Source organism: Anomalospiza imberbis, chromosome 31 (assembly GCF_031753505.1).
Source record: "Anomalospiza imberbis isolate Cuckoo-Finch-1a 21T00152 chromosome 31, ASM3175350v1, whole genome shotgun sequence".
Classification (NCBI taxonomy): Eukaryota; Metazoa; Chordata; class Aves; order Passeriformes; family Viduidae; genus Anomalospiza; species Anomalospiza imberbis.
This window is the reverse complement of record NC_089711.1, coordinates 1078802-1091465: the sequence shown is the minus strand read 5'-3', so window position 1 is coordinate 1091465 and position 12664 is coordinate 1078802. Positions and strand designations below refer to the sequence as shown.

Sequence of the window (12664 nt, the reverse complement as noted above, 5' to 3'; positions counted from 1 at the left end):
CAAGGCTACATGGAGCCAAGGAGTCATTTTGACATGAAGAAAGCAAGGACTCCATTGTGACACAACAGAAACACATGGCGCATGGAACCCAAAGGCCACTGTGACACACTGGAGCTTTTTCAGACCAAGGAGACCATTGTGACATGTTGGAAGATGATTGAACCTACAGGTTAGGCCACATGGAACGGAGGAGCCATAGAGACACTGTAGAGCTTTTTCAATCCAAGAAGACTATTATGACATGCCGGCAGATATTTGAACTCAGAGGTAAAGGCCACACGGAGGCATTGTAACATGAATAAAGAAAGGATTCCATTGTGGCCTAACTGAAGCACATGGAACCCATGGACCACTGTGACACAGTGGAGCTTTTTCAGACCAAGGAGACCATTGTGACATGATGGAAGATTATTGAACCAACAGGTAAGGCCCCATGGAATTAAAGAGCCCTGGTGACACTGTAGTGCATTATCAAGCCAAGGAGATTATGGTGACGTGATGAAGATGATTGAACTCGGAGGTGAGGCCACATGCAGCCAAGGAGTCCTTTTAACATGACGAAAGCATGGACTCCATTGTGACACAACAGGACCGCATGGCGCATGGAACCAATGGGCCACTGTGTCACAGTGGAGGTTTTTCAGACCAAGGAGTTATTGCGACATGATGGAAGATGATTAAACCAACAGGTAAGGCCACATGGAGCCAAGGACTCCCATGTGACACGACGGAACCGCATGGCGCATGGAACCAAGAGGCCACTGTCGCACAGTCGAGGTTTTTCAGACCAAGGAGTTATTGTGACATGATGGAAGATGCTCAAACTCTCAGGAAAGGCCATAAGGCTTCATGGATCCATTGTGACACTAAGAATGTAAGGATTCCATTTTGGAATACAGAACTACAGGGAACCAAGGAGCCACGGCGATTAACCGAGGAACACTTTGTGACACGATGGAAGAAGATTGAACCCATAAAAAAGGACACATGGAACCAAGGAGCCACTGTGACTCGAGTGGTGGTCTTTCAGACCAAGGAGACCATTGTGACATGATGGAAGATGATTGAACTTACAGGTAAGGCCACTTGGAGCCAAGGAGTCCTTTTGACACGAAAAAAGAAAGGACTCCATTGTGACACAACAGAACCACATGGCGAATGGAACCAAGGGGCCACTGTGACACATTGGAGCTTTTTCAGACCAAGGAGACCATTGTGACATGATGGAAGAAGATTAAACCAACAGGTAGGGCCACATGGAGCCAAGGAGGCATTGTGACATGACGAAAGCAAGGATTCCACTGTGGCCTGACTGAACCACATGGAACCAAGGAGCCACTGTGACACAGTGGATGTTTTTTCAAACTCAGGAGACGATTGTGACATGATGGAAGTGACTGAACACACAGGTAAGGCCACATGGAGCCAAGCAGCCGTTTTCACACAAAGAAAGCAAGGATTCCATTGTGACACGACAGATCCGCATGGCGCATGGAAGCAAGGGGCCACAGTTACACAGTGGAGCTTTTTGAGACCAAGGAGTCATTGTGACATGATGGAAGATGCTCAAACCAACAGGTAAGGCCACATGGAGCCAAGGGCCATTGTGACATGAAGAAAGAACGGTTAACACTGCGACATGACAGAACTGCATGGAACCAAGGGGCCACTGTGACACAATGGAGCTTTTGGAAACCAAGGGGACCATTGTGACATGGTGGAAGATGATTGAACCAACAGGTAAGGCCACATGGAATCATGGCGCCATGGTGACACTCTGTAGCTTTCTCAAACCAAGGAGATTATTGTGACATGATGGCAGATGATTGAACGCAGAGGTAAGGCCAAATGGAGCCAAGGAGGCATTGTGACATGAAGAAAGCAAGGATTCCACTGTGGCCTTAAAGAACCACATGCAACCCATGGGCCACTGTGACACATTGGAGCTTTTTCAGACCAAGGAGTCGATTGTGACATGACGGAAGATTATTACAACTCCAGGTAAGACCACATGGAACGGAGGAGCCATGGTAACACTCTGTAGAGCTTTTTCAATCCAAGGAGACTATTATGACCTGATGGCAGATGGTTGAATTCAGAGGTAAGGCCACATGGAGCCAAGGGCCATTGTGACATGAAGAAAGCAAGGATTCCACTGTGGCCCAACTGAACCACATGGAACCAAGGAGCCACTGTGACACAGTGGAACTTTTTCAGACCAAGGAGTCCATTGTGACATGATGGAAGATGATTAAACCAACAGGTAACTCCCCATGGAATGAAGGAGCCCTGGTGACACTGTAGAGCTTTTTCAAGCCAAGGAGACTATGGTGGCGTGATGGAAGATAGTTGAACGCAGATGTAAAGGCCTCATGGAGCCAAGGAGGCATTGTGACATGACGAAAGCTGGGATTCCATTGCGGCCTAAGAGAACCTCATGAAACCAAGGAGCCACTGTGACACAGTGGGGTTTTTTCAAACTCAGGAGATGATTGTGACATGATGGAAGTGATTTAACACACAGGTAAGGCCACTTGAAGCCAAGCAGCCGTTTTCACACAAAGAAAGCAAGGATTCCATTGTGACACGACAGATCCGCATGGCGCATGGAAGCAAGGGGCCACAGTTACACAGTGGAGCTTTTTGAGACCAAGGAGTCATTGTGACATGATGAAAGATGCTGAAACCAACAGGCATGGCCACATGGAGCCAAGGGCCATTGTGACATGAAGAAAGCAAGGATTCCACTGTGTCCCAACTGAACCACATGGAACCAAGGAGCCACTGTGACACAGTGGAGTTTTTTCAGACCCAGGAGACCATTGTGACATGATGGAAGATGATTGAACTCACAGGTAAGGCCACATGCAGAGAAGGAGTCGTTTTGACACAAAGAAAGCAAGGACTCCATTGTGACACAACAGAACCACATGGCGCATGGAACCAAGAGGCTACTGTGACGTATTGGAGCTTTTTCAGACCAAGGAGACCATTGTGACATGATGCAAGATTATTGAACCAACAGATAAGGCCCCATGGAATTAAGGAGCCCTGGTGACACTGTAGAGCTATTTCAAGCCAAGGAGATTATGGTGACGTGATGGAAGATGATTGAACTCTGAGGTAAGGCCACATGGAGCCAAGGAGGCACTGTGACATGACGAAAGCAAGGATTCCATTGCGGCCTAAGTGAACCTCATGAAACCAAGGAGCCACTGTGACACAGTGGGGTTTTTTCAAACTCAGGAGATGATTGTGACATGATGGATGTGATTGAACAAACAGGTAAGGCCACATGGAGCCAAGCAGCGGTTCTCACACAAAGAAAGTAAGGATTCCATTGTGACACGACAGATCCGCATGGCGCATGGAAGCAAGGGGCCACAGTTACACAGTGGAGCTTTTTGAGACCAAGGAGTCATTGTGACATGATGGAAGATGCTCAAACCAACAGGCAAGGCCACATGGAGCCAAGGACCACTGTGACATGAAGAAAGCACGGTTAACATTGCAACATGACAGAACTGCATGGAACCAAGGGGCCACTGTGACACAATGGAGCTTTTGGAAACCAAGAAGACCATTGTGACATGGTGGAAGATGATTGAACCAACAGGTAAGGCCACATGGAATCATGGTGCCATGGTGACACTCTGTAGCTTTCTCAAACCAAGGAGATAATTGTGACATGATAGAAGATGATTGAACTCAGAGGTAAGGCCACATGGATCCAAGGAGGTATTGTGACATGACGAAGGCAAGGATTCCACTGTGGCCTGACTGAACCACATGGAACCAAGGGGTCACTGTGACACAGTGGAGTTTTTTCAAACTCAGGAGACGATTTGACATGATGGAAGATGATGGAACTTACAGGTAAGGCCACATTAAAATGAGGAGCCAGGGTGACACTGTAGAGCTTTGCCATCCTAGGAGACTATTATGACATGATGGCATATGATTGAACTCAGAGGTAAGGCCACATGGAGCCAAGGAGGCATTGTGACATGAAGAAAGCAAGGATTCCAGTGGTGCCTAATAGAGCCACATCGAACCAAGGAGTCACTGTGACACAGTGGAGCTTTTTAAGGCCGAGGAGACCATTGTGACATGATGGAAGATTATTGAACACACAGGTAAGGTTACCACTGTGGCCTTAAAGAACCACATGCAACCCATGGGCCTCTGTGACACAGTGGCGCTTTTTCAGACCAAGGAGAGCATTGTGACATGAAGGAAGATTATTACACCTCCAGGTAAGACCACATGGAACAGAGGAGCCATGGTGACACTCTGTAGAGTTTTTTCAAGCCAAGGAGACTATTATGACATGATGGCAGATGATTGAACTCCGAGGTAAGGCCAAATGGAGCCAAGGAGGCACTGTGACATGACGAAAGCAAGGATTCCATTGCGGCCTAAGTGAACATCATGGAACCATGGAGCCACTGTGACACAGTGGAGTTTTTTCAAACTCAGGAGACGATTGTGACATGATGGAAGATGATTGGACAAACAGGCAAGGCCACATGCAGTCAAGGAGTCGTTTTGATATGAAGAAAGCAAGGACTCCATTGTGACACAACAGAACCACATGGCGCATGGAACCACGAGGCCACTGTGACACATTGGAGCTTTTCAAACCAAGGAGACCATTGTGACATGATGGAAGAAGATTAAACCAACAGGTAAGACCACATGGAGCTAAGGGCCATTGTGACATGAAGAAAGCACGGTTAACACTGCGACATGACAGAACTGCATGGAACCAAGGGGCCACTGTGACACAATGGAGCTTTTGGAAACCAAGGAGACCATTGTGACATGATGGAAAATGATTGAACCAACAGGTAAGGCCACATGGAATCATGGCGCCATGGTGACACTCTGTAGCTTTCTCAAACCAAGGAGATTATTGTGACATGATAGAAGATGATTGAACTCAGAGGTAAGGCCACATGGAGACAAGGAGGCATTGTGACATGATGAAAGCAAGGATTCCACTGTGGCTCAACTGAACCACATGGAACCAAGGAGCCACTGTGACACAGTGGAGGTTTTTCAGACCAAGGAGACCATTGTGACATGATGGAAGATGATTGAACTCAGAGGTAAGGCCACATGGAGACAAGGAGGCATTGTGACATGAAGAAAGCAAGGATTCCAGTGGTGCCTAATAGAGCCACATGGAACCAAGGAGTCACTTTGACACAGTGGAGCTTTTTAAGGCCAAGGAGACCATTGTGACACGATGGAAGATGAGCAAACTCACAGGTAAGGCCCCATGGAATGAAGAAGCCCAAGTGACACTGTAGAGCTTTTTCAAGGCAAGGAGACTATGGTGGCGTGATGGAACATGATTGAACGCTGATGTAAAGGCTTCATGGAGCCAGGGAGGCATTGTGACATGACGAAAGTAAGGATTCCACTGTGGCTCAAGTGAACCTCATGGAACCAAGGAGCCACTGTGACACAGTGGGGTTTTTTCAAACTCAGGAGATGATTGTGACATGATGGAAGTGATTGAACACACAGGTAAGGCCACTTGAAGCCAAGCAGCCGTTTTCACACAAAGAAAGCAAGGATTCCATTGTGACACGACAGATCCGCATGGCGCATGGAAGCAAGGGGCCACAGTTACACAGTGGAGCTTTTTGAGACCAAGGAGTCATTGTGACGTGATGGAAGATGCTGAAACCAGCAGGCAAGGCCACATGGAGCCAAGGGCCATTGTGACATGAAGAAAGCACGGTTAACATTGCAACATGACAGAACTGCATGGAACCAAGGGGCCACTGTGATACATTGGAGCCTATTCAGACGAAGGAGTTATTGTAACATGATGGCAGATGATTAAACCAGCAGGTAAGGCCACACGGAATCATGGCGCCATGGTGACACTGTAGAGCTTTTTCAATCCAAGGAGACGATTATGACATGATGGAAGGTGATTGATCTCAGAGGTAAGGCCATATGGAGCCAAGGAGTCATTGTGACATGAAGAAAGCAAGGATTCCATTGTGACCCAATTGAACCACAGGGAACCAAGGGGCCGGCCACTGTGACACAGTGGAACTTTTTCAGAACAAGGAGACCATTGTGACATGATGGAAGAATATTGAACCAACAGGTAAGGCCCCATGGAGTTAAGGAGCCCTAATGACACTGTAGAGCATTTCAAGCAAAGGAGATTATTGTGACATGATGGAAGAAGATTCAACTCAGAGGTAAAGGCCACATGGAGCCAAGGAGGCATTGTGACATGAAAAAAGCAAGAATTCCATTGTGGCCTAACAGAACCACATGGATCCAAGGAGCCACTGTGACACAGTGGAGGTTTTTCAGACCAAGGAGTTAATTGGGACATGATGGAAGATTATTGAACTCACAGGTAAGGCCACATGCCGCGAAGGAGTCATTTTGACACGAAGAATGAAAGGACTCCTATGTGACACGACAGATCCGCATGGCGCATGGAACCAAAGGGGCCTCTGTGACACAGTGGAGCTTTATCAGACCAAGGAGTTATTGTGACATGATGGAAGATTATTCAAACTCTCAGGAAATGCCATATGGTGTCAAGGAGCCATTGTGACACGAAGAATCTAGGGATTCCATTTTGGAATACAGAACTGCATGGAAGCAAGGGGCCACGGCGATAAACGGAGGAATCCTTTGTGACATGATGGAAGATGATTGAACCCATGAGAAAGGACACAGGGATCCAAGGATCCATTGTGACACAGTGAAGGTTTTTCAGAACAGGGACTTATTGTGACATGATGGAAGATGATTGAACCAACAGGTAAGGCCGTATGCAGCCAGGGAGCCATTGTGACACGAAGAAAGCAAGGATTCCATTGTGACACAATAGAACCGCATGGAACTAAGGGGCCACTGTGACAGAGTGGTGCTTTTTGAAACCAAGGAGACCATTGTGATATGATGGAAGATGATTGAACCCTCAGGTAAGGCCACATGGAATCATGGCGCCATGGTGACACTGTACAGCTTTTTCAATCCAAGGAGATGTTTATGATATGATGGAAGATGATTGAACTCAGAGGTAAGGCCAAATGGAGCCAAGGAGGCATTGTGACATGACGAAGGCAAAGATTCCACTGTGGCCTAACAGAACCACATGGAACCAAGAGGCCACTGGGACACAGTGGAGCTTTTTCAGTCCAAGGAGACCATTGTGACATGATGGAAGATGATTGAACTCACAGGTAAGGCCACATGCAGCCAAGTATTCTTTTTGACACGAAAAAAGCAAGGACTCCATTACGACAAACAGAACCGCATTGCGCGTGGAACCAAGGGGCCACTGTTACACAGTGGAGCTTTTTCAGACCAAGGAGTTATTGTGATATGATCGAAGATGATTAAACCAACAGGTAAGACCCCATGGAATGAAGAAGCCCTGGTGACACTGTAGAGCTATTTCAAGCCAGGGAGATTATGGTGACGTGATGGAAGAGGATTGTACTCTGAGGTAAGGCCACATGGAGCCAAGGAGGCATTGCGACATGACGAAAGCAAGGATTCCACTGTGGCCTAACAGAACCACATGGAACCAAGGAGCCACTGTGAAACAGTGGAGTTTTTTCAAACTCAGGAGATGATTGTGACATGATGGAAGTGACTGAACACACAGGTAAGGCCACATGGAGCCAAGCAGCCGTTTTCACACAAAGAAAGCAAGGATTCCATTGTGACACGACAGATCCGCATGGCGCATGGAAGCAAGGGGCCACAGTTACACAGTGGAGCTTTTTGAGACCAAGGAGTCATTGTGACATGATGGAAGATGCTGAAACAAACAGGCAAGGCCACATGGAGCCAAGGGCCATTGTGACATGAAGAAAGCACGGTTAAAATTGTGACATGACGAACTGCATGGAACCAAGGGGCCATTGTGACACAATGGAGCTTTTTCAAAGCAAGGAGATCATTGTAACATGGTGGAAGATGATTGAACCAACAGGTAAGGCCCCATGGAATTATGGAGCCCTGGTGACACTGTAGAGCTTTTTCAAGCCAAGGAGACTATGGTGACGTGATGGAAGATGATTGAATTCAGAGGTAAGGCCACATGGAGCCAAGGAGGCATTGTGACATGACGAAGGCAAGGATTCCACTGTGGCCTGACTGAACCACATGGAACCAAGGAGCCACTGTGACACAGTGGAGGTTTTTCAAACTCAGGAGACGATTGTGACATGATGGAAGATGATTGAACTCAGAGGTAAGGCCACATTAAAATGAGGAGCCAGGGTGACACTGTAGAGCTTTGCAATCCAAGGAGACTATTATGACATGATGAAAGATGATTGAACCAATAGGTAAGGCCGCATGGAGCCAAGGAGTCATTGTGACATGAAGAAAGCAAGGTTTCCATTGTGGCCTAACAGAACCACATGGAACCAAGGAGCCACTGTGACACAGTGGAGCTTTTTCAGACCAAAGAGACCATTGTGACATGATGGAAGATGATTAAACCAACAGGTAAGGCCGCATGGAGCCAAGGAGCCATTGTGACATGAAGAATGCAAGGTTTCCATTGAGACATCAGGGAACCACATGGAACCAAGGGGCCACTGTGACACAATGGCGGTTTTTGAGACCAAGGAGACCGTTGTGACATGATGGAAGATGACTGGACCAACAGGTAAGGCTACATGGAGCCAAGGAGGCATTGTGACATGAAGAAAGCAAGGATTCCAGTGGTGCCTAACAGAACCACATAGATCCAAGGAGTCACTGTGAAACAGTGGAACTTTTCATTCCAAGGAGGCCATTGCAACATGATGGAAGATGATCAAACACACAAGTAAGGCAATATGGTGCCAGGAAGCCATTGTCACATGGAGAAATCAAGGATTCCATTGTGATACGACAGAGCTGCATAAACTGCTGACAGAAATGCTGTGGGCATGGAGGTAGGACATAAGAGGATGCTGGGCACTGCAGCATTTCCTGGTCGGGCCGGGAAAAGAGCTAGGGAAAACCAGTGCTGTGTCCTCCCTCCTGTTTAAAGAGAATTCTTTTAAGGCATAGAAAATATACCTTTCATGCAGTGTTTTCCAAGATTCTTTCAAACCTTTTTCCTTGCCCTCTTGTACTGGCCATCTCTTGATTTTAAGCCTGACAAGTCCAAGGTATTCCCTGATGATTCAGAGTCCCCTCCTCACACATGGGATAGCCTGAATTAAAATGGGAGCCTAAATGCTGCTTAGGACAGAAAAACAAGTTTCCTACAAATGCCTCAGTACTGGAATTTGTCCTTATGCTAGACTTCCCTAAGATTTCTCTTCAAACAGTAGCACTGGCATTACTGTGCATGATTTAGGTACTAGAGCTGCCATATCGTAAAGAACCCTGCACAGACACAGCTAGGTACCAAAAACATGTCCACACCTTGTCCTTAGCAGAGTTTCCTACGCACCATAAGAAACAAGTCATGTGTGCAAGCTTGTGGCAGGCTTTGACATTGTAAGCATCTTGAAAAGTATACAGGAATCCCATTAGAAGTACACACTTCGGGTTTATATGATATAAAGACATAACATCAACAACATTAACAACAAGCAACAGAAAGGAGAATTTTCTTTCATCTCTTGCCCTCTAAGGAGCTGAGTTTTGAAATCTTACCATCGCTTTTTTCCTAGATAAAAAGGAAATATTGCTACTTGATACGTTAATGCTTGCATAATTCAGCAACAGCCTACACTGACGGGGACTATTGAACAAGGAAGGAAGCAGCCACTGCATCCTTCAGTCAATGTGAATCGGATGAATGGCTGTAATAAAGAAATACCAGTGGCACTAAAAGGACAACTGGAAAATTATGAGAAATAATAGGTGCCAAGGAAGTTGAAGACTCAATCCACACAAGAGCAAAGAAACTGTGTGCTCAAAGTTGGGCCACCACCTTTCTCATGTAGGATTTGCCTGGAACACCCTTCCCTGGAAGGCAACCCCCACAGACCCCAGTAGAAGCAAATACCATTGAGAGGCCACCAAGTCCGTTCAAATGAAATACTGCCCTGTGCAGCTACCAAAATTCTCTCCTCTGAAACTTGTCCCAGGGTATTTTAAGGACCTCAGCTAAGTGTTTCACCCACTTGAGAGTTTCACCCTGTGAAGTTACTTCATCAAGCAGTTTAACAGTGCAAGGAAAAGAGGGAGGGTTCAAATAAGGCATGAGAAGCAACAACATTACAAAGAATTTATCACTGCCAGCTATTCTAGAAAAACAACAACAAGTTTTGAGGATTTTTTTCTTTTTGTCACATGGACTTGCAGTTGGGTGGAAACTGGGTAAAACTGATGGGAAAATGTAAACAAGGAGCATTTCCTAAGCCTCTCATTAGATTCTAATTGAAACCTGAAAGTAAGACTGCTAAGAGTTAGCATTGCAGGCAGCAGCTCCAGGATCTCACCTCCTGAAGGATCTTTCCAAGGGACTCCTTGTCCTCTTCCACAACTCCCTCTCTCTTTAAGCAGGCAAGTAGCTCTGACTTCTTGTAATTCTTCAGGGCCAGTAAATGAATCACCACGTCTCTGATGGGTCGTTGAGAAACAGTACTGAAAGGTCTCCGGAAGAATTTTGCAGGGTTCGTGGGCATCGTTCTCTTTCTCTCAGGCACAAAATCTGGAGAGCTGTGTGGGGCTCTCCTGAGCTCTGGTATTTTCACTTCAGTTAAGAAAAAACAGAAAACAAATTGTCAAATGGGGAGTGGGAGGAAGCAAGGTAGTTGACGCAAAAGGATGTACCAAGACTGTTGAAACTCTATTTGTTCAGAATTTATGGATCACTACGAATCCAGACAGTAAAGCATTAGGAAGGAACAGTCATTAAAAATACCATGTAAAGGAGTGATACTGGAGGGGAGGTATTTATGAAAAACTCTTTATATGCATGGTGGTTTTCATATGACTTCATATGATGTCCATAAGAATGATATGGACAGTGGGATTAAATGCACCTTTGGCAAGTTTGACAACACCAGAGGCCTGGGATGCCATCCAGAGGGACATGGAGAACCTTGGCAAGTAGGGCCCTGGGAACCTCATCAGATTCAACAAGGCCAAGTGCAAAGTGCTGCATCTTTGGGGTTGGGACATGGCCTGTCCCTGCTGGGCAGGGATGCTGCGATGGGATGGGGCGGCTGGGATGAAGGTGGGGAGGACTTGGGGGTGCTGGTGGATGAGAGGCTGGGCATGAGCTGGCAACGTGTGCTGGCAGCCCAGAAAGGCAACCGTGTCCTGGGCTGCATCAGGTGAAGCGTGGCCAGCAGGTCAAGGGAGGGGATATGACGCAGCAGGCGCTGTTTTGAAACCAGGAACTACTGCTTAGTGGCTGATGGAGAATTCATGCGTATTGGTGAGAAATCCGGGAGCTTTGTCCCTGCCATCACACACACGAAGACTGAACTTTCTTTACACGCTCCTTCAGTCTTTCAATGTAGGTCAAATTTTTAATGCCTTTCTCCACTTCCTGTTCCTTGGACCATGCCTCTCTGCTATTTGTCTGCAAACCTAATTGCACAAACATCACACACTTCAATTATTGAGAACGCTGTAAACATGCCAGTTGTCGAGTGAAGACACTACTAATGTTTGAGAAGTTCAATCCAATGTGGATAGAGAAACTTCCCACAGCATTCAAACAAAACACCTCCTAAAACCATACCCCTGAATGACTTCTAAAGAAAATTACCTGAAACCATAAGCACGCATTAAGATGAAAATTAGGTAAGAGTTCTTCACCCAGAGGGTGATCAGGCACTGGGATAGGCTCCCCACAAGGCTGCTCAGGGTACCAAGTCCACCAGAGCTCAGAAAACATTTGGACAAGTTCCACAGGCACCTGGTGGGATTCTTGGGGACAGAGCTGCACTTGCATATCCTTGTGGATCCCTTCCAACTCTGATTCTGATTCTCTGATTCTGTGACAAAGCCCAGTCCCTAACTGGTACTGCATGGAGCATGTTGCAAAGGCACCCTGTACCCTACCAGCAACCAGACCTGTCTCACCTGAGTTTCTCTGTGCCAGCCTAAAGCCAAAGCGGCACCAAGTTCCACAATTGTCTCACTACTGCCAGTCCTCACACCCCAGTTACTGAATGTTAAATATTCCCTTAGGAGCTGTGTAGACCACCACCAAGAATCACACAAATCATCATCCACATGTGAAACAGAACGTCCCCAGGGAGAAATCTGAAGTTTAGCTTTGTCTCTCCGGAAAGCCACCATGATGCTAGTTTAAAATGCTCTGCACTAGGCTAAGGCAGAGCAAGAGCTGCCCTTGCAGTGGCAGGGAAGTCCCTGCAGGCCGGTGACTGCAGCCACAGCCAGGTGAGAGCCTGCTTTTCTCAGGGCAGCTGGCTGTACCTGGCTCAGCTCACTGCTGCAGGCAGCACCACTGAGTGCCTGTACGGGGAATGTGCACCTCGAGTCTGCCTGGAGCCAGGCTCCTTGGGGAAACAGCACTGAGAACAGATTAATAACAAATGACATCACCCAAGCACGTTGTGCTTTGTGGGAAATGATGGAATCCGTGGGGAAGATGACATCAGTATCTTCCTTTCCATTTCCTTGAGAAGAACGCAACACAGTGTTGTGGCAACACTCGCTTATCAACGACCAAGACAAAAAG

General features: G+C 46.8%; 1 protein-coding gene across 1 annotated transcript in view; it reads right to left on the bottom strand.

Annotated features, from left to right (window-relative positions):
* The window catches only part of LOC137463881 (E3 ubiquitin-protein ligase BRE1A-like), a 53851-nt gene extending 43220 nt beyond the window's left edge, over positions 1-10631 (bottom strand). Inside the window, exon 1 of the mRNA XM_068175263.1 lies at positions 10446-10631. Within this exon, the coding sequence (XP_068031364.1) occupies positions 10446-10631 (186 nt within the window). The remainder of the gene's footprint in view (positions 1-10445) is intronic.
* Between the last annotated feature and the right edge of the window lie 2033 nt (positions 10632-12664).